The sequence below is a fragment of the Dipodomys merriami genome, unplaced genomic scaffold (assembly GCF_024711535.1).
Source record: "Dipodomys merriami isolate MVZ:Mamm:240054 unplaced genomic scaffold, mDipMer1.0.p SCAF_154, whole genome shotgun sequence".
NCBI classification, from domain to species: domain Eukaryota; kingdom Metazoa; phylum Chordata; class Mammalia; order Rodentia; family Heteromyidae; genus Dipodomys; species Dipodomys merriami.
In genome coordinates this window covers 687,486-711,394 of record NW_027202871.1, presented here as the reverse complement: position 1 = coordinate 711,394, position 23,909 = coordinate 687,486, and the positions used below count along the sequence as shown (strand labels likewise).

Below are 23,909 nucleotides of genomic sequence, written 5' to 3'. Positions count from 1 at the left end.
ACTTTATTAGCAGGTACATTTACAGTACTTCTTTGACCCAAACTTAATTTTAAATGACTGTTGGGAAGTCAGTTGCAGGTATATTTCTAAATAAGATTTGAACTAATGTAAATGTACACTTAAAGCAAAGCGTTATAGGTACAGTGTTTGTTTTAATCAAGCTTTGTAGGCTTCCTGGAATTAGATTTTTTGGAAATTTAAAAATTTATCCCTTTATAATTTAATGATGCTAAGGTTTTTTTTTTTTTGGTGTTTTTTTTTTTTTTTTTTTTTTTTGCCGGTCGTGGACCTGAACTCTGGGCCTAGGTGCTGTCTCTCAGCCCTTCAGCTCAAGGCAAGCACTCTATCACTTGAGCCACAGCGCCACTTCTGGCTTTTTCTGTTTATGTGGTGCTGAGGAATCGAACCCAGGGCCTCATGCATGCAAGGCAAGCACTCTACCACTGAGCCACCTTCCCAGCCCGATGCTAAGGTTTTGCAAGAGAGTGTAGTCATATTTTACTTTTTGTTCTTTGCTATTTCTTTACTGTCATCCTGGGGTGATCAGTTTTATGTCTCTTCAAAAATTCATCAAAAGCAAGTGGACTGCATTTAAACTCTCCTAAAGATTTTTTTTCCCTTTCTATAAAGCTTATATATACATAGTTCAATAATACAGGAAGCTAAAAACACACTAATTTCCCAAACAAGTAAATAAAAATAGTTTATAAATTGGGAGTTTATATGCTTCTGAAGTACATAGTGTCTAAACCATTTGGGGGGGGGGTCAGTCGTGGGGCTTGAACTCTGGGCTTGGGCGCTGTCCCTGCGCTCTTCGGCTCAAGGCAAGCGCTCTACCGCTTGAGCCACAGCACCACTTCCAGTTTTCTAGTGATTTTATTGGAGATGAGACACTCAGACTTTCTTGCCTGGGCTGGCTTTGAACCGTGATCCTCAGATCTCAGCCTCCTGAGTAGCTAGGATTACAGGCGCCCGGCTTGTCTAAACCTTTTGACCTAATGATAGAAAGCACAGACAGAGCCTTTTCTGTGCTCTGAACAAAAATGCTCAAATAATACTAGAGTAAACCTTCAGTTGAAAGGTGCAGTTTGGATAAGAGCCTTAACTCAACTGTAACAAAGAAGCAGAACTAGAATAGATATAACTAAAGGTACAGTTAACTTCTAGTGACAGTGCAGTGGTTTCTGTTTAGTTTTTGTTTTGTTGTATTTTAGCTCTTTATCAGACTCTTAAGACTTAATACTAGAGATTGAAAGCATTTGAAGGTAAGTATGATTGTGGTTTTTATTTCATTTCCTTCTAGTAACATTTGTCCTGAAAACTCCCTATTGCTGTCATAACTTACCTCAACATTTAAGAAAGCTGAATTCAACACAGGAGCTGTATAGTAGTGCTTCATGTCCTAAGGAATCTAAATGTAAAAATAAAATTTTACTTTTAAAATTAAAAATCGTTTAATTTTAGAATTCCACAGGAGTAAAAATTTTCATAGTCCTTACATATCGGTTTCATAAGTTTTCCAAGTAAGCATGTCTAGTATTTGGATCCATTTAAACTTTGATTAACCACTCAAGTGAGTTACTAATGAGACACTATGCTAAAAGTTGGTAATTAATATAAAAATGGCTTATAAATGTATAACTTTTAAAAAATTAGACAATTCAAGGTAGAAGGTATGGACATAAATCTTTACAATTTTATAATCAATGAAATTCATTATTTTGTATAATTCAGATATGTTGATAAAATGGGCGACTTTTTGAGCAAATGATAGTGTAACTTTAGAAAAAAGTTAAACATGATTCTTAAAAGCATTAGGTTATGGTTGACCTGTTATTTCCCTAGAGGAAAGTTTTATATATATATATATTTTTTTTTTTTTTTTTTTTCCTCTTCACATGTAGTGTGCCTTCCTGGAACCCTCTGTCCCATGAATAACTATTTGGCCTAAACAACTAGAGCTTATTTGTTTTGTATTTCTGACAATAACTTAGTATATATAATTGGTTTTGCTTCATTGGTTAATGTATCTGCCCTATGCGAGGGTAAAGTTTTCATTTCACTTCAAAGTTGCATTAATGATCTGTCTCCAGAATGTTTTTCTAAAGTCCTTAAGACCTACAAATAGTAGTATAACTTTAATTTTGACAATTTTCAGCTTTATGTGCTTTTTATTTTTGGTGGTGCTGGGATTTGAACTTAGGCTTAGCAGGTACTTTTATCACTTCACTCATGCCCCCAGCCCGTTTTTTGCTTTAGTCTTTTTTCTGATAGGGTTCAAATTTTTGCCTCGCCTGCCTTACACAAGTGCCTCCTGTGTAGCTGGGATTACAGGCATGTGTTATGATACCTCATCCAACTTGATGTCTTTGTACTACAAAATCTGAGTTAAAATCAGAGCATGTGGTTCATGCCTGAAATCGCAGCATTCAGACAGGGGAGATGGGAAGATGTCAAATTCTGAACCAATCTGAAGTACTTACATAATGAGACTATCTCAAAAATAAGTTAAATTTTTTTTAATCTATGTTAAAGTTCATAAGAAAGGCTAGATTCTTTTGTTGTTTTTTACTTTGGATGGTGGATTGTCATAGATTAGAATTATAGCCTCTGTATCGTCAGTTATGATTCTACAGTAAACAATTTGGGTTCTGGTTTCTTCATAGAAGTCTGTAACTGTTAACATTAAAACACCTTTAGCCTTAATCAGTAATACACCCCAATACCTCAGCTATTGGGATTGCAGAGATATAAACAGGTAGTTTCTCCCTAGCAACCAGAATAGGTATGAATACTATTAGAGCAGAATAGAATGTTCAAGCCCATGCGTGGAAGTAGAGCTCAGTGAAAGTCTAGTCATTCTGGGCTGTTGAATTTTGATGTGCAGATGTGTATTTATCTTGATATGGTCTTACTAAGAAAAAGTTTTATTATAGCTGTATACTGTTTGGTTTTGTATAGTTTAATCCTTGCTAGCAATTTGAGCTTAATTTTTATGGTAAATACTTATTCCTGTATTTACCATAAAAGATCTTGTTGTACTTTGAGATTTTGTTTTGCTGTTAAATCTGGGGGTGGGAGCTAGAGCCTCACCTGCTAGGAAGCTTTCTACTACACATTTCATACCCAGTCCAACCCCTCTAGTCAGGAGTAACAGCTGGTGAGGAGGGGCTTCGTTTAGTATGCTTTAATCTATAGAGGGTAGAGAAAACTGAATGCCTTTTCACCAACCTCAGATCCTGTATAACGGCTTAACAGGTTTTATATGTGGTTGTACCAACAAATGCTATTTGTAACTGGGAACCTTGGCAGATTATGTCATTGCCCTAACTGAAAACAATTTATATTCCACATGGTGTGAATATGTTTTCTAAAAAATATATAGTCTTTTGTGAACAGACTGTCATCCCACAAATGACATCACAAAATAGAATAAGGGGGATTAAGGAGTTAGCTATTCCTAGTGAGTGCTAGGACATAGAGGACAAGAAGGACAGAACCATAAGAGAAGTTGGTGGTCATCATCTCAAAACCACAGCAGTCCTGACAGTAAATATAAGTTAACACCCAATTCACACCCTGTGGCTTCAAAATCTAAAATCAAATGTTGTAAGGGGTTTGAGGTGGGACTATTGCAATTTATCAATGAGCTTTTCTTTAAAATGTAAAAAAACGGAGCAGCCTTACTAAAGAGTAAAAAAGTCAGCTTTACGTCCTTTATCTTATTTGGAAAAGGAAAAAAAAAATAACCAAAATAAGCTTTCTCCTAACATAACCAAAATATGCTTTCTCCTAAGACTGGCTGCTTCCTAATAGCTTTACCCCCTCCCTTTCTTTCATTTTTCTGGTTATAGTGTGTGACGGTGTTAGGAAGGTATTTTTCTGTGCAATCTATTCCATTTATACACTCATACATAATATACTGAATGTTATATAGAATAAATGGATTAACAACTTCACTATACTTGGCAGGGTACTGCAATGATGAGATATAAAAAGTTTAGAATGTTTCTGTCAGAGTCCTTTTTCTTTTAGTTCACTTACATTAGTTCTGTGAAGGGGTGATTTCATTGTTACATTAACACAATTTTTACAACTGTTAAGTCAGTTTTGCCCTCACTGGCCTGCCCTCTTTCCCTTTCCCAAACAATGTCAGCAACCTCCTTGCAGTGATTAAACCAAAAAATGAGCTGTATTGTATTGTTCTATATTGTACCTTGAATTTCTTTTTACTTGATACCGTTATATTCAAGCTTTCTTTAAAATTGTGACAGACACTTGGTTATTAAGTTTTGCTCCAAATATTTAAGTTCAGGTCATAGACACTTAGCAGTTTGGGTGGAAGTAAGAGATTTTTTCCCCCCTGCCTGCCCATTCAATTCCAGCATGTAGAGTATACAACAAGCAGACTACTTTAGCAAAGGATAAGCTGCATTTTGCCTGAACATGTTCAGACAGTTGTTTCCTCTGTCAAACCAAATGATTGCCCTGGCAGTCTGCCTTACAGTTAACCTGATAATACATGCTTCTTTTTTGTCTTTGTAAACAAAATGAAGACATAAAAATATATTAAGTTGATCTAAGTTTCAATTATAGTTTAAAATTGCTAGATGGACTGCAAACACAAGGTTGGTGTCATATGCCAGTACAGAGTTTTCTGTGGTCAGGTGATCAGTTGGATTTCTTTCATTATTTCCATTTGAAATAGAGGACTTCCTTTTCCACCTAAGACTTATGTTTTGTTCTGTTTTGTTTTTGTTGAGGGGTTTAAACTCAGGGCCTGGTATGCTGGCACTCTACCACTTTGAGCCACAGGTCTACTTCTGGTTTTTGAGTGAGTGATTAATTGGAAATAAGTGTCTTATGGCTTCAAACCACTATTCTCAGATCTCCATCTCCTGAGTAGCTAGGATTACTGTCGTGAGCCATTTAACTAAGTATTGATATGATCAGCAATTTGTATAGTAGCAGCATTACCAAATATTAGTAACATAATCGTAAAAGTATTTTCAGGAGGACCTTACATGGTAAAACTATGCAAGGAATCTGAATTGTAGTTCAAAGCCAGCCCAGGCAGAAGAGACCCTGTGAGACTCTTATCTTCAGTTAACCACTCAAAATCAGAAGTGGTGCTGTGGCTCAAGTGGTAGAGTCCTAGCCTTGAGCACATAGAGGCTCAGGGACAGTGCCTAAGGCCCTGAGTTCAAGCCCCAAAACCAAGGAGAAAAGGAAAGTTAAACTTACTTGCTTATTCCTTTTGCCTTTATGTGTATTTACGAGTAGACATTGTAATCTTGTAAGAATTTAAGGGAATAAAAATATACATTCCTTATATAAAAGCTATTTGATGAACATAAGTTGTTTGTTGCTGTTTGTTAATTAACTGCCCTGATTCTCCCCTAAGACTAAGCTAAACATATACAGTGAATCTGGAATATTACTTTTTTTAAAGGGTGAAGTTGAACAGATTGCTATGATGAAACCAAAAGGCCAGACTGAACATGACGAGGGTATGCTTGAGTATTTAGAAGACATAATTGGCTGTGGTCGGCTGAATGAACCTATTAGAGTCTTGTGTCGGAGAGTTGAAGTACTGAACGAACACAGAGGAGAGAAGGTGGAATTGTTTGGTTTTTAAATCTATTGTTGGCATGCTTTATACATAGAAAATATTTTAAAATTTTATTTTCTGTTTTAGCTAAACAGAGTTAAAATGGTAGAAAAAGAAAAGGATGCCTTAGAAGGAGAGAAGAACATGGCCATTGAGTTTCTGACCTTAGAAAATGAAATATTTAAAAAAAAGAATCATGTTTGTCAATACTACATGTAAGTAACTTTAATTAGTATTTTAACCAGTCAAAGTAGTTTTTGCTGTACTAGAGTAAAAGTTTGTTAGTTATTTGAAGTAATAAATTCATTAAATTAGGGATTATTTCAATAAGATCATGTACTTTTGGGTATTATACTTTGAGAGACACCTTTGCAAAAATTTATTATTCCTGATTAATACTTCTATACAGTAATCTCCTCAGACCAGGGAAAAACCCCTCTCCTGTGGGTCCCTAAAACCTTAGAGAAGGCCAATCCCAAGTGTATGTAGTTCCTCCATCGTAGGTCTTGTCCCTGGTGCTTCACCACTATCAGGACCCTAATACCTTTCAGTGGAGACCCATAACCACGGTGCCACAGAGTGACTTGTTGAGGTAGGGGTCTGGGTACAGTTATACACTCCCAGTATGCAAACAGCAGGCAATTTCAAGTGAATGGGTTATTTTTAGAATTTACCATTGAATAATTTCTAGATGGTGATCTATCATAGATAGTACATTATAAACTGAAATGAAAAATTACTTTGGGAACATCTGATTTTTACTAAAACAGTTGCACAATTTTAGAAACAGTGTTCTAGAGTCTCCTTTTTTCCCCTTTGTCTAGTTATGACCTACAGAAACGAATTGCTGAAATGGAAACTCAAAAGGAAAAAATTTATGAAGATACCAAAGAAATCAATGAGAAGAGTAATAGACTGTCAGATGAAATGAAAGCTAAGAATAAAGATGTTAAAGATGTAGAGAAGTAGGTATTTGGGAAAGTATTTAGATTGTTAATTCTATTGCAGTGTGTATACTTACTACTAGGTCATAGTTAGGATACTTTTGCCAGAATGCATTTATCTTCTTTGCTCAAAAAACAAAAACTGGCTCATGCCTGTAATCCCACCAACTCTCTGGAGGCTGCGATCTGAGGATCATAGTTCAAAGCCAGCCTGGGCAGGAAAGTCTAGGTGGTTTTTTATTTTGTTTGTTGGTGTTGGTCGCAGGGCTTGAACTCAGCAGCCTGGGTGCTGTTTCTGAGCTCTCTTGCTCAAGGCTAGCACTCTTACCACTTTTGAGCCACAGATCCACTTCTGGTTTTCTGGTGGTTAATTGAAGATGAGACTTACAGACTTTCCTGCCTGGGCTGGCTTCCATCTTTGACTTAAGATTTCAGCCTCTTGAGTAGCTAGAGTTATAGGTGTGAGCCATTGACACCCAGCTTCCATAAGACTCTTAACTCCGATTAACCACCAGAAAACTGGAAGTGGCTCAGAGTGGTAGAGTGCCAGCTCAGGGACAGCTCTCAGGCCATTTCAAGCTCCACAACCAACAACATCAAAAAAGAACCATTGCCCTATATCCAGTTTATTACAGATTAAGTGGCTAATTCAGGCCTTAAATACTGTAGTAGGAAATTGTCACCCCCTAGTGGCAATACAGATACAAAACCAAAAATGTTCAGTAGATGAATTATTTCCTCCCCTCCTCTTCTCCCCACCAGTCCCGCAGGCCTGCAGTCCTGAGGCTTAACCTCGGGGCCTTGGTGCTGTCCCTAAGTTTCTGAGGTTTTGGATATAAGAGTCTCATAGCCTTTCCTGCCTGGGCTAGCTTCGAACCATAATCATCTCAGTCTGAACCACCAGTACCAAATAAAAACTTAAAAGTTCATAGAGGTAGATTTGGGTTTATTCTAATTAGATTTCTTTTAAATTTTAATTTGACCCTACTCTGCCACTGTTCAATGACACCAGTATCTCTCTGTAAGTTTCATTTTAATTTTGATGCAGCTTGCAATCACAATAACTAGAAAATGTCAAATATTTCCTTCCCTGAGGAAGCAAATCAATTTTGTCATAGTAAACATGTTCGTGTCTGTGCCTATGGGGAGATCACCTTGGAGATAGAAATGTTTAGGATCCTGTGTAAAACTTTGAGCATATTTATACTGGAAAGGGTCTATAGTATGGCTTTGAATAAATATCCAAAATAATGACTAATGATGTACTTGCTTTACTAGGAAACTGAATAAAATCACAAAATTTATCGAGGAGAATAAAGAAAAATATAAACAGTTAGATTTGGAAGATGTTCAAGTTAGAGAGAAATTGCAACATGCTAAAATTAAAGCTAAAAAACTAGAGAAACAACTTCAGAAAGATAAAGAAAAGGTAGGTGGGAGGGGAATCAGAAAATTTCTTATCTGTATATCAAATCTTTATTGTGTCCATAAGTGTGTTTGTCCTGTTGCCTAAGAGAATGGTGAATTATCATGTCTATGAATGATAAATAGATCTTGAGAGAATGATTCATGATTGTGGATGCTGAATGGGTTATTATTGAATGTTATTTTATCCTCTTAAGGGATCTTGTACACATTGACTTAATCAGTGGCTGTCTTGGTGATGATAGTTTTCCCTTTTAGTATAGTGTTTGGAAAAAGGGATTATAGCAAAAATAAGGAAGCTCATAATTTACAATGGTGAGTTATCTGTTCTGTAGTTAAAGGAAAATGAAATTTGGGCTTTAATATAGAAAAACCTAGCTAGCATGACTAAAGCCAGAATCATCTCAAGTAACTTGGGGATACCATGTTTGCAATTCTATCCATACATAGGTAGGACACCAGAATCACAGCTTCCTTAGAACATTTTCTTCCCCTACTGATATGACAGTTGCAGGTGAAGCATTACCATGTGTTCATGGAAACACTTCGTATTCAAAATGCTAACAAAGTTCTGTGAGGATTGTCTTTTCTAGGACTGGTCTATCAGCATCTAGGAGCAACCCCTAAACTGCACAGCCAGGTCAAGTGCTATGATAGTACTTGAGTAATTGATTGGTCCAGAAGGTACTAATGGGATAAAACAATAGCTGTGTCTAGTGACCAGAAGTGGTAGGTTTGGAATGGGGAAGAATAACTATAATTCATGTAATACATGGTAAACAATTTATCAGGAAATTGCATGTATATAGAGTGCATTTATTATGGAAGGAAGGATATATAGCTTGAAATCAGGAGAGACAGGATGCCTACCTAAAAGCCCTTCTCTGAAACTTTTTTTTCATAAGTTACTGGCTTTTACTGTGACTGAGAATACAGAAGTCACAAGCAAATGGGAAAATACTTACTAAAGCCAGTTCAGGTCTAATTGAGAAGTATACTGGAAAACTGAGTACCAGTGGCTCACTCCCATAATCGTAGCTACTTAGGAGGCTGATATCTGAGGATCACAGTTCAAAGGCAGCTCAGGCAGGAAAGTCTAACCACTAGAAAACCAGAAGTGGCTCTAGCCTTGCACAAAAGTACTGGAGATTGATGCCAGGGCCTTCCTTATGCATGCCGTCTGCCATTGAGGCACACCCCAAACCAAGGAATTTTTTAACATCTCTTTATTTGCATACGTTTGCTATACAAGAGATGACTTCATGTGACATTTTCTCAGATATACACAAATCTTTGTGGGGGGGGGGGTTGGTGGGTGGGTACCTGTGCGCGTGCACTGGTACTGGACCTTGAACTCAGGACTCACATGCTTGCTCAAGCTTTTTCTTTCATAGGACTCTACCATTTGAACCACATGTCTACTTCCTCAAGGAGTCATTTTTAAATGATCAAGCTTTGATAATATTGTGTGGCCTAAAAAACATGTATCCCTGTGAACATTATTAGTTTGTCTTACAATCTCAGGCTGAAGAATTTAAAAATCTGCCTGTCAAGAGTAAGAGTATCATAACTGAGGCAACAGCCAGAAGCAATTCCCTTGAGAAGGAAAAGGAGAAAGAAGAAAAAAAGTTGAAGGAAGTTATGGACAGCCTAAAACAGGAAACTCAAGGGCTTCAGAATGAAAAAGAAGTAAGATTTTTTTATTACTGTTGATTTGGATGGTTAGATTTTAATTTAGGAGTAGGAGATTTAGGAGTAGTAGTACTGGAGCTTGGGGGCCTGGGTACTATTCTTAAACTCTACTTCTGGGGGTTTAGTGGTTAGTTGGAGACAAAAGTCTCATAGACTTCTGTGCCATATCTGGTTTTGAAATGCAGTCCTCAGATCTCAGGGGTTTTTTTGTTTTTTGTTTTTTTGCCAGTCATGGGCCTTGAACTCTGGGCCTGGGTGCTGTCCCTCAGCTCTTCAGCTCAAGACTAGCACTCCACCACTTGAGCCACAGCACCACTTCTGGCTTTTTTCTGCTTATGTGGTGCTGAGGAATCGAACCCAGGGCCTCATGCATACAAGGCAAGCGCTCTACCACTGAGCCACCTTCCCAGCCCAGATCTCAGTCTTGAGTAGCTAGGATCACACTATTAGCACCTAGTTGAAGACTGCTTTTGAAGTAAAGTATCCTAAAACTGGTTAAGCCAGGTGTGGGAAATGTCTGTACTATAATCCCAGCTTCTTGAGAAGCTAAGGCAGGAGGATTCAAAGGTCAAGGCCAGCCTGGCTAATGGTAAGACCCTTACTTAGCCTTTTGATATCAGATTTTCGGTCTACACTTTCCCCCATTTATTTTCTATTTTCCCATTTTTAAAAAGTTAACAGAATTAGTCACAGCAGAAGTATCAAATACTTTGTCATATAGCTATTATTAAGCTTACAGAAGCATCCCATTTTCCTTTCATCTTCTGAGTTATTCCTTACTAACTAATGTGGCCACCTTTAAAACACAGGGACTCACCAAGCACAGGGTGACATGGTTCGTGTGTTCAGTTAAGAGTTGTAGTTCTTACAGCAGTGATGGGGCTGGGAAGGTGGCTCAGTGGGGTAGAGTGCTTGCCTTGCATGCATGAGACCCTGGGTTCGATTCGTCAGCACCACATAAGAAAAAAGCCGGAAGTGGCGCTGTGGCTAAAGTGGTAAAGCGCTAGCCTTGAGCTGAAGAGCTGAGGGACAGTGCTCAGGCCCAGAGTTCCGGCCCCACGACCGGACCCAAAAAAAAAGTCTTACAGCAGTGATGGGGTCACTTCATTGTTCTGGTGCAGGATTCAGGTGTCAAGTCATCTTCCTCGAGATGAGGAAACAGAACATGCTTTATGTAAGCACAAAGCAAATAGAAATGATATAATTGACTGCAGAAAGAGCCACTGGGGCTGCTGGCGTAAGTCAATTCTGCTTCGGAATATGATGTGTCCTGAGGCTGCAGGACCAAAGTAGAGCCTGTGTGATAAGGGGAGGTACATGGTGAGATAAATCTGTCATTCCATCACAAATGATAGAGTTATAGAGAGCCACATTAACTTAGTAACATACAAGTGCACAGTCACTTATCAGTATACTCAAAACTTCTGAGTGGTTCTTATACCTGCTAATATGGGACTTTAGACCCAATTAGTCCTCTGGCTTAAAATGTCCATAAATGAGCATGCTAAGATCTGCTTCACCAGGTTCTTGTGGCATCAGAGAACAATGACAGCTAGATGTAAACTAAGTTAACCTCTATTTGTAAGGATTATTTCTCTGGTGGTAGCGTCTTTATTAAATTGATTTCAAAACTACATATAAGCTGGGCGTCGGTGGCTCATACCTATAATCCTAGCTACCCAGGAGGCTGACATCTGAGGATCACAGTTCGAAGCCATCCAGGGCAGGAACGTCTGTGAGTCTCTTATCTCCAATAAGCCACTAGAAAACCAGAAGTGGTGCTGTGGCTCAAGCAGTAGAGGTATGGCCTTGAGCTGAAGAGCTGAGGGACAGCGCCCAGGCCCAGAGTTCAAGCCCCATGACCAACAAAAAACAAAAAAAAAATCTCTCTGGTACTCATTCTACTTTAGGTTTAAAAGTGAATATATTCCAGATTTAATGTATTTCTATTTTAACAGAGTCGAGAAAAAGAACTTATGGGTTTCAATAAATCAGTTAATGAAGCACGTTCAAAGATGGAAGTGGCCCAGTCAGAACTTGATATCTATCTCAGCCGTCATAACACTGCAGTGTCTCAACTAAATAAGGCGAAAGAAGCCTTGGTTACAGCTTCTGAAACTCTGAAAGAAAGGAAAACTGCCATCAAAGATATAGAGGCCAAGCTCCCTCAAACTGAACGGGAATTAAAGGAGGTAAAACTTTGTTTTTATATTTCATTTTGAATTTTGTATAGTAAATTTTTTAATATCAGTGCCTACAGTGAAGAGGATGTAGATGTATAATCTCAAAAAACAGGGTCTGCATCTTATTACTTCAAGTGCTATGTATTAAGAAACTAGCTGGGCTGTGTACTGGTGGCTCATACTGTAATCCTAGCTACTAAGGAGGCTGAGATTTAAGGATCATAGATCAAAGCCATCCCAGGCAGGAAAGTCCATGAGACTCTTACCTCCAGTGAAACTCCAGAAAACTACAAGTGGAACTACAACTCAAAGTGGTAGAGTGTTAGTTTTGAGCAAAAAAAAGCTCAGAGATACGACCTAGGCCCTGAGTTCAAGCTCTAGGACCAACATAAAAGAAAAGTCAGAAAGAACAAACCTGGGCTGGTGGTATTGCTCTGTTTTGTTGGTGGTGTTGGTGGTGGTGTTGTTTTGATTTCATTTTTTTTATCGGGCAGAAAACATAGCATAACCATATTAAGTCCCAATCACCCATAACTGGGATCCAGCTCCCCAGTCTGCTTTGATAAAGGCAAAACTTGAGACTTGGGACATGGCTCGTGCATACATGGTGCCACAGTACTTTCCTTAGTCAGAGTCCAGGGAGATGCTCTTGGAACCATAGTGCTCTTTGTCCTTATGTTAGCCCTAAACAAGCAAGAGACCCATGCAGCAGTGTCTTTAAAGCCAGACCCAAATTGTCATGTGCAAGCTCAGTTCCCATGTGTCTTCATTACTAAGGCATTGTGATGACTTCTGTGCAATGACTGGGCATAGTTAGGATTTAATGCCTTTGATCTCATGCTCTTTATTTTCCACTTCCAGAAAGAAAAAGAATTCCAAAAACTTACACAAGAAGAAAAAAACTTGAAGAGTTTGGTTCATGATCTTTTTCAAAAGGTTGAAGAAGCAAAGAGTTCCTTAGCAATGAATCGAAGTAGGGGGAAAGTCCTTGATGCAATCATTCAAGAAAAAAAATCTGGCAGGATTCCAGGAATATATGGAAGATTGGTAATATAAATTTATTTGGGAATGACTACATTTTTCTCAAAAAAGACATGTAAAATATAATCTACCCTCTTGATTATATAATAAGGGACACTAATTTTCAAACATTTTGTATTTCAGTTAGTTTTGAACAATTTGCAATCATTTTTTGCTTAGCCCAAAAAATATTAACTATGGAAGTTGATAAGTAAGCTTAACTCTTTTTATGGGCATTATTAAGGAGTTGTATAGAAGGGTTATATTCTGTAAGTCAGGTAAAGCTTCTCTCCCTTCTCTGTGCTAAGTTGCATAGTTCATTTCTGACATAGTACATACTGAATACCGTGACTGCATTTGCCCACCCTCCTCCCATTCCCCTGCCGCTCTTTTGCTCACCCCCAAAAAAGATAAAAACAACAATTTTAAAAAAACACCCAACAGTAACAACAACAAAGAGAAACTTTCTACTGGAATTCTTTCTGATAAATAGTATTGTAGATGTTTAGAGAAAATAGGCTTTTGAGTTCCTCCCCTAAGAGTATCTTCCTTTAGTCTGTTTATTGTTTGCTTCATGTGTAGATGCATAGAGCCCTGTATAAGTTATCTTGTCCAGATATATTTTAGATCTAGCTACCGCAAATGAGACAAAAGAAGTGTTCTATTTGTCTCTGAGCTTGAGTTCCCTCCAAAAAAAATAACTGTAGTATTAGAAATTAACTATAGCCTCTTCCCCTGCGTCCCCCAAACCCCAGTAACTAATAGTAGTTGACAAACGTAACAAAACTCACAATAATTAAAATTTGCTAGATGCCAGTCACTCTGCCTATAATCCCAACTACCCAGGAGGCAGAGCTAGAAAGGCCACAGTTTGAAGCCAGGCTGGACAAAACACTTCCAAGATCCCATCTCACCCAATAAGTAGTCATGATTATACCAGCCTATCATTATAGCTTCTTCAGAAAAATAAATAGAAAGATCTTGGTCCTGCCTGCCCCAAGTATAAACACTAAACCTTATCCCAAAAATAAAGAAAAGGGCTTTGTGTATGGCTCAGGTGAGGTGTACTTCTCTCTCAGGTGAGGTCCTAAGTAAAATAACCAGTAGCACCTAAATACATTTTTGATTTAAGTGGTTGATTGATAGATATTTGGTGTTCTAGGTTTTAATAACGTACTTTGGAGTTACGGTTATGGTTTAGGGAAGTCAACACGTCATTAGTAATAGTGGGTACTGTTAGGGCTCCTGAGCCTCAAAAAGGAAAGGACCCTACGCCTGCAGGAGGTGGGAAATCAGTACCTCAACCCTATTCATCTCCTGCCCCGAGGCTCACTAAAGCTAGAGTCAAAGGAGCCAGTTCATGCAGTCCTAGGTCACACAAAGATGGAAACAGCTGGAGTAATAGGTGTAAGTTAGCTTCTGTCTCTAGTATCAGTGACTTCCACATTTTTTTCTTGAAGTCAAATAATGTGGCTCTATTTTTTGTTCTCAAGGAAAACTAAAAGTCATTCAACCAGTACTGCTACATAGCTTAGTAATAGATGGCTTTCAGTAATTGAAAGTTCTGCAAGTCATTTGTTTATAATTGTTAGGTTTCAGGCTGGGAAGGTGGCTCAGTGGTAGAGCGCTTACCTTGCATGCCTGAGGCCCTGGATTCAATTCCTCAGCACCACGTAAGAAAAAAGCCAGAAGTGGCACTATGACTCAAATGGTAGAGCTCTAGCCTTAAGCTGAAGAGCTGAAGGACAGCGCCCAGGCCCAGAGTTCAAGCCCCATGACTGAACCAAAAAAAAATTTGTTAGGTTTCATATCTACTTTGTATGTTTTCATGAAATGAGAGTTTTTTTTGTATTGTGCTCATTAAAATTTCAAGTCAGATGATCTACATGTCGGGCTGGACATAAGTGTTCGTGGTAGAGAGCTGTGCAGTGAGCCTGGGCCTGGGTTCCGACCAGATCCCTGCAGGAAGGGAAGGTTGCCAAGAGAGGAGCACCAAGATTTTCTCTGTGTGCCCTGTTGGTTTTTTTCTTGTTTTGGTTTTTATGGTTTGATACAGGAGCTTGCAAGGTTACTTGACCCTGCCTCGGTCTCCTGAGTGCTAGGTAGAGGTGTGTGCTATACCTGTCCTGGTATCTTCATTAACAATGGATGTTTTTAGTTTTTCAATTAAAATTAACATTGAAAATCTGACTTGTAAGAAATGGGTCCTGTGCTTTTACATAATTCTTTTCTAATTACGGATTTTTTTGTGTGTGCTACTTCTTAAGGGGGATTTAGGAGCCATTGATGAAAAATATGATATTGCCATTTCATCGTGTTGTCATGCCTTAGACTACATCGTTGTTGATTCTATCGATACAGCCCAAGAATGTGTGAACTTCCTGAAGAGACATAACATTGGAGTTGCCACCTTCATAGGTCTAGATAAGGTGGGTATTCATAATGAGCTGCCTGCATTGAACTGAAGCTTACAAGCTAGCTGCTTTTTAAAACCCCATTGAATTCAAACTTCTCTACGCTAAGTGAACCATGACAGGTCTTCAGAATTGTGTCAGGTTCTGGTTTACATGGTTATAGAAAAACCAAGAACTTGCTATGCCTCAGCTAAAAGACCCAGTGTTAGAATGTCCTCCAGTGTGTGTGACCAGAACTTGTTTATCCGTAACCAGTTTTTCCTTAATAAAGCTTTCATTCATAGTAAAGGTAGCTCTGATTATGTATGAGTAATTCACTAAAGTATTTAGTTCGGTTGATTTCAGTGTAGTCATGGGAGTTTTCAGTTGTGGCCATTGTCCTGTTGCAGAATATTTCCTTCAAATAGGCAATATAAGTGAGCCACCTGACACTAGTCTCACCCCCACTCCCTTACAACCACTGACCTGCCTTTTGGTCTCTTAGCTTTATGCATTCTAGAGCTAGCTACACTCATGTATACAGCTGGCTTTCATGTTCATCTACTTGGTGGCATATGTCTGACCTTCATCCCTTTTCATTGCCACAAGTATTCTATTCTGAATTCTGTATACCACACACATTTTGTTTGCCATCTGTTGATGTACATTTGGACTGTTTCTGCTTGGGATTGTTTTCACAGTACTACTAATATTGGTGTATAGTTTTGTGTGAACATGAATTAATTTGAAGTTCTCTAGGTATCTGGACACAGGAATAACACTAATGGGTCAGGTTTCCTTCAAACTGTTTTCCACAGTGACTACTATTTCCTACTTGCATGAATAAGGTTTCCAGTTTCTTCACACCATTTACAGGATTTGGTATTATACAGTGTTAATATGTTTTCTGTGTGTGCTGCCACTGGAGCTTGAACTCAAGGCCTGAACACTGTCCCTTAGTTTTTTGCTTAAGGCTAACAGTACCACTTGAGCCTTAACTTCACTACTACTGCCATTTTCATGGTTAATAGGAGATAAAGATCGAACTTTCTGCCTGCTTCAGCTGGCTTTGAACCATGATCCTGGGATCTCCGCCTCTTAAATATAGCTGGTACAGGTATAAGGCACCTGTGCCCAGCTACACGGTCTTATCTTAATAAATGCAAAATGACATGTGATTGTGCCTTCATTTGCATGTTCCTGTTGCTTTGTCTTCTTTGGGAGTTTTTAAATCCTTTGCCATGTTTTTATTGATGATATTGGTAAGTTTTAAAAGTTCTTGACATTCCGTGTACAAATCTCCTGTAAGATTAGAATTGATAAATGCTTTATAAATACTTCCTACTTCTTACCATTGTAAGGGATGTATTTTTACTTTGTTAATGGTGGCCTTTGAAACATAGTTGTTGGGGCTGGGAGGTTGGTTCAGTTGTAGAATGCTTGCCTTGCAGGCATGAGGCCCTCCCTCGGTTCAATTCCTCAGCACCATATAAGCAGACAAAGCCAGAAGTGGCACTGTGGCTCAAGTGGTAGAGCGCTAGCCTTGAGCTGAAGAGCTGAGAGATAACGCCCAGGCCCAGAGTTCAGGCCCCACAACTGACAAAAAAAAACATAGTTTTTAATATTGGTAAGCCCAGTTTCTTTTTTTTCTTTCTTGCAAATGTTTTCTAGAGTTTTATTGCTTTTTTTATTTAGACTTGTAGCCCGTTTTGAGTTAATTTGTGTTCAGATTATTATTCTGTTTAGAAATATAATCTAATAGATTTTTAGTGTCAGTTCCTTAGAGTTGATATAAAATGATAGTATTTCCTTTAGCATTATGAAAAGAAATGGTTTTTAACTATATACATGTATTTTTGTTTGTTGGTTGGCTGGTTTGTTTTTAACTTTTAGATGGCAGTATGGGCAAAAAAGATGACCAAAATTCAAACTCCTGAGAACACCCCTCGGTTATTTGATTTAGTTAAAGTAAATGATGACAAAATCCGCCAAGCTTTTTACTTTGCATTGCGGGATACCTTGGTAGCTGACAACTTGGATCAAGCTACAAGAGTAGCCTATCAGAAGGACAGACGGTGGAGAGTGGTGACATTACAGGGACAAATCATAGAACAGTCAGGTAAAAAAAAAAAAAAAAAAAACTTTTCCTGCTGTGAATGTGCTGCATGAATGTACTCTTGCTGGGCAAGGCCTCAGACCCACCTGACTCCCTGTTCTCTAGGCACAATGACTGGTGGTGGAAGCAAAGTGATGAAGGGGAGAATGGGATTATCGCTCGTCCTGGAAATCTCTGAGGAAGAGGTCAGTACACACACTTCCTCCAACTGGGGCTTGAACTCAAGGCCTGGGCACTGTCCCTGAGCTGCTTTTGCTCAAGGCTAGCACTCTGCCACTTGAGCCACAGGGCCAGTTTTTTTTGTGTGTGTAAATGGTGTTGAGGAGTCAAATCCAGGGGCTTCATGCATGCTAGGTGAGCACTCTACCACTGAACTACAATCCCAGCCTTCTCACACTCATTTTTAACATGTCACAAGATTCAGCCATCTTGAAAGTATACTGTACTGAAAATATGCCAGATTTGAAATTTAAGGTTGAATTTTTTTTTTCTACATAAGTGACTGATAGCTTTTCTCTTTTTTCTGCAAGTACTAGAGTTGGAACTTCCTGCCTGGTACTGATTTTCAAGCTTGGCACCCTTCCATTTGAGCCACAATTACATTTCCTAGTAGTAAAAATTTTATATTGAGCCTTAGAAAGTATGCTGTAGGTGAAAATAGGACAATAGAACCTTTTGAAATTGTTACAAGAAACGGGAGTTAGGATGGGGAGAGTGAGCGATAGGGGGTGAGGCTGATGGAAGTACCTTGTACATGTGAGAAGAAAAGTCACAATGACAACGCCACCAACCCACCCATAATACCAGTAATATGTACTAGTAAGACTGATTGGGTCTGGGAGGGAGGGGTATAGTACAAACCGGAGGATGTTCAGAGTGGGAATGTTTGCCTAGTGTGCATAGGCTCTGGTTTTCAACACCCCAGAAATAGTGTTCAGCATAGATTTTTCAGTTATCACATTTAGATATGCATATGTTTTATAATTCACCAACTAGCCACTTATATTTGACATTTAAGTGGGAATATTGTATTTTTTTTTCTCTTTGAGAGTACATCTTTAAGGTAGAAAATGTAGCAAAGACTTCTAATGCATGGTTCCAAATTTTCTTTTCCAAAACTGGAGGCTAGGGTACAGATAAGTGGTAGAACACTGGAATGTCCTATATACCTTTATCCAAAATATGCCTTGATTTTTTTCCCCCACATATTTAAGTGAATGCTTGTCTCGATTGAATGATATATGGCTTTATAATACTTGGTGTTTTGTTTCGTATAGCTAACGGTTGTCTTTCTACACCGAAACTTGTTGACTATCTCCTGAGCATTAGTACTAAGATTTGAACTGTGTGATTTGGTTTTATCATCTTTGAGAACAGCAGGTTTTCTTTTTGGTGTTGTAATTATTTTGTTGTTTTGGTTTCGCTTTTTGTGTGCATGTGTGTGCATGCTTGTGTGTGATGCTTCGTACACGGGCTGGCCTCCACCCTCCCAAGTGGCTGAGATTGTTGCCTGTTCTCACCTCTCAGAAGTTTGGGTGGTCTTTATTCAATCTGAAATGATGAAGAAAATTTCACTCCCTTTTTTTTTTGGTAGGTAAATAAAATGGAATCACAGTTGCAAAAAGATTCTCAAAAAGCAACACAAATCCAAGAACAGAAAGTACAACTTGAAGAAGTCATAGTTAAGTTACGGCACAGTGAACGAGAAATGAGGAATACACTAGAAAAGTTTACTGCAAGCATCCAGGTACTGTGTGTGTGTGTGTTATCAGCTGAATTGGGCAGAACCAAATAAATAAATACAAAGGGTGATTCATCTTGTGCGATGAAGAGTAACACCCAGCCATTCCTCCCATTTGTGCTCCATAGAAATCTGCCCTCACTTAGCAGCTATATTTCTGACCATTTCATTCTCTTCATTGTAGAATGTTTTCTTGATTTTGAAAAGGCAGTGCATGCCCACTATTTAAGCTTTTTTAGAAAATACCCAAATAATCATTGCCTTCTTGGAGTGTGCATTTTTTAAACTATTCAGTTGCATCTAATATATTTACATACTAGTTTGATCTCGCTTTCTAATGTCATATCTAGTTTTTCTTACTTAGTAAGTTATGGTTTTCTTTCCAATGTATGTTTCCTTTGTTTTCAATTGCTTTAGAGCACTTTTATTTACTTTTTTTTTGGGGGGGGGGTCCGGTCGGGGCCTGAACTCTGGGTCTGGGTGCTGTCCCTCAGCTCTTCAGCTCAAGACTAGCGCTGTACTACTTGAGCCACAGCGCCACTTCCGGCTTTTTTTCTTTTTGTTTATATGGTGCTGAGGAATCGAACCCAGGGCCTCAGGCATGCAAGGCAAGCGCTCTACCACTGAGCCACCTTCCCAGCCCCACTTTTATTTACTATATTTTTATTTTTCTATTATATATATGTCTAAATGTCCTTGTAGATACCTTTATACACACGTTTCTTTCAGTTACAAGTATTTCACAGTATTTAGTGATCAAATAATTTGTTGTATAATGCCAAATTGCTCTCCAAATGAATTCTAATTCACACACTACTAGCAACAAAAGCAAAAAATGCAAATTCTTGTCAGTGTTTGAACACTAGTAATAAGTACATTGTATGGTTTTATATTCTGAACTGGAGATGGCATTTTTACTTAAGCTCTGTAACAAGCTTACACAGAAATTTGTTCAGTTTTGTATTTGTTTTCTATCCTTTTCCTATAGAAGTTTACCTTTTCTTGAAGATCTAAAGTACAAAATGTCCAAAGCAAACATAAGTGTTACTAAGTTAAAATGTTGACCTTAAATGCTATTTTTTTTTTTTTTGCAGCGTTTATCGGAACAGGAAGAATATTTGAGTGTCCAAGTTAAGGAACTTGAAACTAATGTACTTGCTACAGCTCCTGACAAAAAAAAACAGAAACTGCTAGAAGGAAATGTCAGCGCTTTCAAAGCAGGTATGTTTGAAGGTGTATTTTAGGGAGTAGGACTGTAGTGGGGTTTGAACTCAAGGCCCTGTACTTCCTTAGCAGGCACTCTACCATCACACGTGGTATAAGGACAGTGCTATGACCTTATTCCATAGCCTAAGAGCCTATGTTCCTCTTATGCTTTTGAGACCATGTCTCACACAGGCAGACCTGAAAATCACTATGTACTCCAAGTTGGCCTTCAATCAGGATCCCCCTGCTCTAGCCTAGCCTCCCAAAGTGCTGATTAAACCCTGCGTTCAGAACTAGCGTCCATGCTCTTACTTTTGTACTTTATATAATTTTATATTTTCTTTGGTCCTGATCTTGAGGTAAGTTATTTTATAACTTAAAAAGTGAGGGCTGGGAAGGTGGCTCAGTGGTAGAGCACTTGCCTTGTATGCTTGAGGCTCTGGGTCCCTCAGCACCACATCAACAGAAAAAGCCAAAAATGGCACTGTGGTTCAAGTGGTAGAGCACTAGCCTTGAGCTGAAGAACTGAGAACAGCTCTCAGGCCCAAAGTTTAAGCCCCATAACTGCCAAAAAAAAAAAAAAAAAAAAAAAAAAACACTGCAGAATGGATCAGGTACATAGTGGGAAGCTGAGAATCATGAGACCAGTAGTCAGTGAAATACCATTAAAGAGGAAGAAAACTAAGATCTTAAAATAGTCTGGACATAAGTAGGTATGTTCACAGCTGAGCCAGAGAATGTTATACAGCATTTGTGTTGATTTTTGAGCTTCAACTCAGGACCTGAGTTCTATCCCTGAGCTTTTTTCCTTCAGGCTGGTGCTTCTTATCACTGAGCCAAGGCTCGGCATCCAGCTTTCTGGTGATTAATGGAAGGTCTCTCCAATGAACTTTGCTGCCCTGGCTGGCTTCAAACCATGATCCTCAGAACTCAACCAACCTCCTGAGTAGCTAGGGTTACAGGCATAAAGCTACCAGCATCCAGCAACAGCATTTTTGACATATGGGGTTTGGGTTTAAGCTACTTTTTCCTAAAAGGTATTCTCCTGCATAGCTGTCATTGGTGAACTTCATAGCTAAAATGGTGGGCAATACAGAAACGTGAATTGAGGTCTTTACTTTCTATTTCAGAATATGATGGTGTGGCAGAGAAAGCTGGCAAGGTAGAAGCTGAGGTTAAGCGGTTACATGATCTCATCGTAGAAATCAACAACCATAAACTCAAGGCCCAGCAAGACAAACTGGATAAACTCAACAAGCAGTTAGATGAATGTGCCTCTGCTATTACGAAAGCCCAAGTAGCAATCAATACTGCCGACAGGTAGTGTGCATACTACCCCTTTTGTTACCCAACAGGGCTTTACTAAGGAAACAATTTACAGTAAAGGAGCCTTTATCCAATGGCCTGGGTTTTAAAACTGGTAAACAGGGTATCTTAGGAAACTGCAATTTTGTAACTCCCCCATTTTTGAGGCATAAATATAAGTTTTGTTTCTGTGATTTAGAGGAACAGAGATAAGAATGGAATCTCTTGGCAAGACTGTACTCTTTTATGTAGTGCTAGGAATAGACCCAGGATCTCATGCATGTAAGGCAGGTCTGTTCACTGAAGCATTTCCAGCCCCATTAAGTTAGGGGATTTTTTTCTAATTTCATTACCACAACTCACAAGACTTACGTTGTCTGTCCCTTCATGGATCCTGAATAAATTAACCTTTGAGAATACTAATAACATACGTAAAATAAAGCTAGCTACAGATACAAATCACTGAAAATAAGATAGACACATAGGTAAAAGTGACAGATTTCGCCAGTTGTCAGTGGCTTATGCTTGTAATCCTGGCTACTTAGGAGGCCGAGATCAGAGGATTGCAGTTTGAAGCCAGCCCAGGCAGGAAAGTCCATGAGACTCATCTCCAATAAACCACTCAGAAAGGACCAGAAATGGTGCTGTGGCTCAAGTGGTAGAACACTAGCCTTGAGAAAGAGTCTCAGGGACAGCACCCAGGCTGAGGTCCAACTAAAAAGATTTCATAACCAAATGTATAGCTTTGCATAAAAGTCTTAAAATTGGATATTAGAGCTTATATGAGAAATTTCATATGCATTTGATAAAATCATAGTTCATCTTCATAATTATATAAATGCATAAAATCCAAGTTAAAGTGGCTCAGTGAGTCGGGAAAAAAATGTCACTTTGAGTGTCTTGAAAAATTCCTTGGTAGACTTTCAAATTTCATTACTACATTTTCACTGTCATTTTGCTTTAGAAATTTTAAAAAGGCACAGGACTCTGCCTTTCGCACAGAGAAAGAAATAAAAGATACCGAGAAAGAAGTGAAGGACTTACAAGAGGAGCTAAAAACCCTTGATGAGAAAGCAGAAGAGGTCATCAGCAACACAAAAGCTGCTGAGGTACATTTTTATTTTGTATGATGGAGGAGGAGTGATACCTAAATTTGTACAACAAAAGTGAGTGTCCAATTTTGTGTGAATAAAAGGGAAGGGATATGGGGACAGGTTGCTAACTGCAATGGGAAAATATGTTGTTGGGAAGATCATGGCTCTAGAAGTTGTTGGTTTATAGGAATCCTTGCCAGAGATCCAGAAAGAGCATCGTAGCCTTCTTCAGGAACTGAAAGTTATTCAAGAAAATGAACATGTTCTTCAAAAAGATGCACTGAGCATTAAGTTGAAACTTGAGCAAATAGATGGTCATATTGCTGAACATAACTCTAAAACAAAATACTGGCAAAAGGAGGTAAGAGTGCTACCATTTACTTCAACATTACTTGAGCCTCTTACTGGTTTTTGAGTTTTGTTGTGATTATTAATTTTGATAGTCTATATAAAGCACCATTTTAAACAATAGTGCGGAAAAATTGAGTATTTGTTAGAATTGGGCAACCCCATTTTAATAAAATCTTACATGACAGCTAATTTTATTGAACTCATTTTGAGAATTCATTAACAAATTAGTCTCAGATCATGATTTCATATTTGTATGATTGTATTTTCTTAAAAACAAATCCTCTCATAGACCATGATAATGACAATTTGCCTTGTGAAAGTTAAAATGTGTTTGTAACTTTAACTAAGCATCACTATTCCACAATACTGTGAAATAAGTGACATTTATGTAATCACCTAATCTTAATTTTTTTAAAAAAAATGAGAAGGAAAGGTTAGGAGGGATGGGTGACAATGTTGTCAGATACCTTGTACTCACATACTGTTTTGTATAATGGGAACTTCTTTGTACAGCTACTTAAAAGATATAATTTTAAAATGTAAAAAATAAATCCTCTCATCTTAATTGAAATTTTAGATTTCAAAACTGACATTGCATCCTATAGAAGATCATCCTGTTGAGGAGATTTCGGTTCTGAGCCCGAAGGATCTGGAAGCAATCAAGAACCCAGATTCTCTAACAAACCAAATTGCACTGTTGGAAGCCCAGCGCCATGAAATGAAGCCAAACCTCGGTGCCATCGCAGAGTATAAAAAGAAGGTGTGGACACATTGATACGTAATAGATTCTCTTAATTCTTAGCCTGAATCCTAACTTCTAACTTTATA

The 23,909-nt window shown here is 38.4% G+C and overlaps 1 protein-coding gene across 4 annotated transcripts in view; it reads left to right on the top strand.

The window, feature by feature from the left end:
- Window positions 1-23,909, top strand: part of Smc4 (structural maintenance of chromosomes 4) — a 30,498-nt gene that overhangs the window by 4,790 nt on the left and 1,799 nt on the right. For all 4 annotated transcript variants that reach the window (XM_070022846.1, XM_070022847.1, XM_070022845.1 and 1 more), the window contains 16 exons: window positions 5,453-5,617; window positions 5,699-5,826; window positions 6,436-6,576; window positions 7,834-7,984; window positions 9,505-9,669; window positions 11,631-11,864; window positions 12,717-12,902; window positions 15,143-15,304; window positions 17,162-17,387; window positions 17,490-17,569; window positions 18,979-19,131; window positions 20,220-20,346; window positions 21,462-21,651; window positions 22,601-22,745; window positions 22,918-23,091; window positions 23,659-23,841. In XM_070022846.1, the coding sequence (XP_069878947.1) occupies window positions 5,453-5,617; window positions 5,699-5,826; window positions 6,436-6,576; window positions 7,834-7,984; window positions 9,505-9,669; window positions 11,631-11,864; window positions 12,717-12,902; window positions 15,143-15,304; window positions 17,162-17,387; window positions 17,490-17,569; window positions 18,979-19,131; window positions 20,220-20,346; window positions 21,462-21,651; window positions 22,601-22,745; window positions 22,918-23,091; window positions 23,659-23,841 (2,610 nt within the window). The remainder of the gene's footprint in view (window positions 1-5,452; window positions 5,618-5,698; window positions 5,827-6,435; window positions 6,577-7,833; window positions 7,985-9,504; window positions 9,670-11,630; window positions 11,865-12,716; window positions 12,903-15,142; window positions 15,305-17,161; window positions 17,388-17,489; window positions 17,570-18,978; window positions 19,132-20,219; window positions 20,347-21,461; window positions 21,652-22,600; window positions 22,746-22,917; window positions 23,092-23,658; window positions 23,842-23,909) is intronic.